We start from the raw sequence: 4,165 nt of genomic DNA, 5'->3' as shown, positions 1-4,165 counted from the left end.
GAGAGAGAGGAATAGAGAGTGAGAGAGAAATAACGAGAGAAATAGAAAGAGAGAAAGAGAGCGAGAAATATAGAGAAGGGGGTGGAGGGCGGCGGACGCGAGTACGTCATCGAATCGCACGGTACACGGGACACTAAAGCCCGATACGAAATCCCGGCGTTGAAAGGCTCTTGGCCCGGAATCTTTTTCGGTGGGGCGTTTCCGACTTGCCGGAGCTTACAAACCTAAGCAGAGGTTACGAGGGTTGAACCGTACAAGGGTTAACCCAGCGGAGTGGATCCGGTTTACGATTCCTTCCAGCACCGGCACTTCCATCGGGCCGATGCCAAAGAGTGGGGGCTACCACCACCACCACCACCACCACCAATCGAAAGTGGGGGGTAGGTGGTTGGCGTGCCGAGGCAATCGACGGCGTCTTTTCTTCTGGATTAGAAATCAGGGTTCCCGGAGAATCCAATAAATAGAAGATGGCAGATAAACTTTCTTAGAGGGGGGAGGGGCGCGGCGTGTAACGTCAAAGCTGAAACTTCCGACCGGCGAGGACTGTGCTCGCCGTGCCCGCTTACCCCCTTCTCCCACCCTCGTATGTGTACAATGCTTTACGATGGCACTTTTCGAGTTACTGCCGGCGACGTGGGCTTTGTTTACCTTCGGAAAGGGCCTGAAAGGAACGGTTTTTCGGTGGCCCCGCCCGAATCGAAGGGAACGCGAACCCGCGCGTGTGAGCACAATGCTGTAACCTCTACGTGACTGCAAATATTTTCCGGTGAAATTCATAGTTTTGACAGTAACTTTTTCGGCGGCGGGGAGGAGGAGGCACCGCGTCGACGATGGACGTTGGGTTTACCTTTGCCTAGGCGAAAATGCTACGCGTTTCCGTTCCCGTAACGGCTGTAAAAGCTACGCTGTTTGTAAAACTGATATTCGATGCTGCGAAAATATGGGAGCGCGTTCTACGCGCGCGAGTCGCAGTAGCGAGTCAATTGTTCCGCCATTTTTCTGCCCGCGTTGTGTCTGAGAATACGGAGAGAGAGTGGCATTGTCGCCGGGTTCTATGGGGGTTGTTGACGTTGGAGTGGGTTTTCGGAGAGGAAATTGTTGCGAAAATGTGAGAAAATTATTTGTCCGGTACGCGTTGTTGGTAGAATCATTTTATTAGCTCTGAACGAGTTTAAATTATTGAATGATTGAGTGATTGAATGATTAAATTTTGGAATAATTGGATAATTGAATAACTGAGTGTTTGAACAATTTTGCAATCTCTATTTGACTAATTTATTCGAGTAATTTTATGATCTCATGTTTTCTCAATAATTATGCAAATAATTTATTCCAATAGAGAATTATGCGTAAAAATAGATGGAATTAACATATTTCTATTTGTTATAATAATTAAATGAAGGTATTTATTTTTACTTTATTTCTGCTTCTCGCAATCGTCATTAATAACTTTTATCTCGTATAAATATCCATAGTCTAGTAATAAGTTCCTTGGACATTATTATTTGAAAAAGAATTAGAAGATTTGAGTAAAAAATAAATTGTTAAGAAAGAATTGTGCTAAAAAAAAATGCGAAATAAGCTGCTTTTATTATTCGAATAATTTCATAATCTCTACTCGATCGTTCGAATAATTTTGCCCAGAGTTATTCGAAGATACAGTTGCAATAATTTATAATGAATAATTGTTACGAATAAAGTTACGTTTCACGAGAATCGCTTACAAAGTTGATATAACCACCGTTGCAATTTCTCGACCGCGCGGATAACCGGCCGGAAATATATTAGCAAAAATAAGTTCGCGTTAACTAAGCGAACTATCGTTTAATTACTACGGCACGGAGGGATGGGGAGGGGAAGGGTGGGGGGAGACGAGGTAGGAAGGTAACGTTCAACGAAAGTCCCGCGTTGATTAGAGTTTAGATAATACTTTAACATAAAGTTCCGCGCGGCAACGCGTGTTCAGGTTAATATCGACTTATCTCGACCATTGTATCAGGGTAATAACAATCAGCTGTCCATGGGTACACTATGCAGGCCAGGGAGAGAGAGAGAGAGAGTTCACGAAGCTTATTCCACGAACCGCCCCAGAAACTTTATTAGCGCAAACTGCGCTGGTTAACAATATCGAAATAGTTGAATACCAACTTCGCGGAGCGGTGAACGGAGACAATCGTGGGATCGACTTCTGTTAGATCGATTGCGATAAACGCGGACGTTTGGATTGTTAAATTAACCACTTTGGCAAATTTTTAAATAGTATTAAAATTAATGTAAAAATATTTCAGTTGTTATAGAGTAAACTAGATTCTGTATAAATGAACTGAAATTCTGTTAAATTATCTGGACAAGTTTTCAATAAATTATACTGTTTCAAAACCGTTCACTCAATTTTCCTTTCCATTATATATTTAATTTATAAATTATACATCTATTGTTATTATTAAATTATCATTGTGGATCTAAAGGGAAAAGAAAAAAGTCGACTAACCCATCTAACTAATAAATAAATTAAAAAGCTAGTCACATCTCCTCGATCCTTAAACTACCCTAAAACAATACAATCTTCTTTTTAATTAATAACTTACTAAATATAAATATTGTTCACATCGTCAACATTAATTTCGCAAATTCTCTAATCTCATTAGCTGCAAAGGAAAGTAGTATATCAAGGAACATTAAGGCAGCGTCCCCAATGTATATTGTACACCAAATTCACTCGAATGCATCTCCAGCACTATGCCTCTAAGAAGAGGGTCTGATACGAATAGCAACCACTATCGAATCGATCGTAGACGATCCCTAAAGTATCTACGAATGTGGGGCGGGTTTCTAACACCGACGGATGTTTTCTTGACACATACCTGGAGCGATTGGGGCCAGATGCACGTGTGATTCAGTTTGTCCCCTGCAAGCGATGACGGATCGTAGGTGCTGCACCTGCCGTTGCCGTTCGCCCCGGCACGGCCGTATTGAGCGAGGGCGACGGTGATGGTCGTGCCCGGTGGACATTTCAGCGTCATCAGCTCCTCGTCGCAGGCAGCGCGCTGGTAGGTCTTCAGGGTGCCTGATAACAAGGCTGTCGTTTCAATACCGTGCCCGCAGAACATAAAATCCAATGGTGAAGATGAGTGAGACGGTGGATGGTGGATGGTGGAGGGTAGCAATGGAGGGGACGGTGATAGTAGCAGCAGCGATGGTGCGCGAGCCATAGTCGACGCGCCGGAATTCAGATGGAAATTCACTCGATGGTAATAACGATTTTTAATGTGGACGACAGGTGACGCCGGCGAATTATAACGTTTCGTAGGAAGCCCGGTACGTTTCCATGACACGATCGCGACGTTAAAGTGCGAGAATTAAATGAAAACAGCGGACGAGTACAGTCGACGCCGAAAAACCAAGGACAAGGGAAGTAATATAAATCGACGGGGCGTGAATCAATAATTCATGAACGATTTGAAATTATAATTCGCGTGATATACGATCACGGTGGGGGTTTATTTGAATACGTCGGCGAGGGTGAGATGGCGGGGGTGGCAAATGGTTTATAATAAAAATTGGAAAATATAGCAAAATTGATAATTGATGTACGAAGAATAAGATGGAACGATAATTTATTTCAATAAATCGACAGAGATGAAGCGATGGAGATCACCAATTAATTTGAAATAAAAATTGAAAATTCAACAAAATTGATAATTGAAATCCACCGGAACACAAAAATTCATTTAAACAAATCGTCAAAGACAGAGCAATAAAAATCACAAATGGTACAATAGAAATAACAATAGTACAATAAAAACAATAATAAAATTAATAATCGACAAACGAACCCCCGCGATACAAAAATCCACCAAAAAGGTGCCCAAAAACAAATGAATAAAAATCGCCAATATTCCAAAACAAAATTTGAAAAATCCACCAAAACGTACAATAAACAACCCCGCAAACGCAGAGATACACCAACACGAAAAAAAATGGCAGGCGATAGAGCACGAAAAAATCGAGCGAAGTCGACGAATTCGGAAAGAACAGCGGAGAGACGATTACAAACGGTTAGAATTAAACAATGCGAGAGGTTTGGTAAAAGGGACCGTTCGAAATACGAGCGACCGGAAAGGAGTATGAAAGGGATGTTTGGCGAAGCGGTCGTCGATATACG

At 42.2% G+C, this 4,165-nt stretch overlaps 1 protein-coding gene across 1 annotated transcript in view; it reads right to left on the bottom strand.

The window, feature by feature from the left end:
- The window catches only part of LOC144475781 (uncharacterized), a 115,890-nt gene extending 112,841 nt beyond the window's left edge, over positions 1 to 3,049 (bottom strand). The window contains exon 1 of the mRNA XM_078192042.1: positions 2,865 to 3,049. Coding sequence (XP_078048168.1) covers positions 2,865 to 3,023 — 159 coding nt within the window. The 5' untranslated portion in view covers positions 3,024 to 3,049. The remainder of the gene's footprint in view (positions 1 to 2,864) is intronic.
- Positions 3,050 to 4,165: the final 1,116 nt, after the last annotated feature.

This window comes from Augochlora pura, chromosome 10 (genome assembly GCF_028453695.1).
Source record: "Augochlora pura isolate Apur16 chromosome 10, APUR_v2.2.1, whole genome shotgun sequence".
In the NCBI taxonomy this organism is placed as follows: Eukaryota; Metazoa; Arthropoda; class Insecta; order Hymenoptera; family Halictidae; genus Augochlora; species Augochlora pura.
This window is presented reverse-complemented; position numbering and strand designations above follow the sequence as displayed.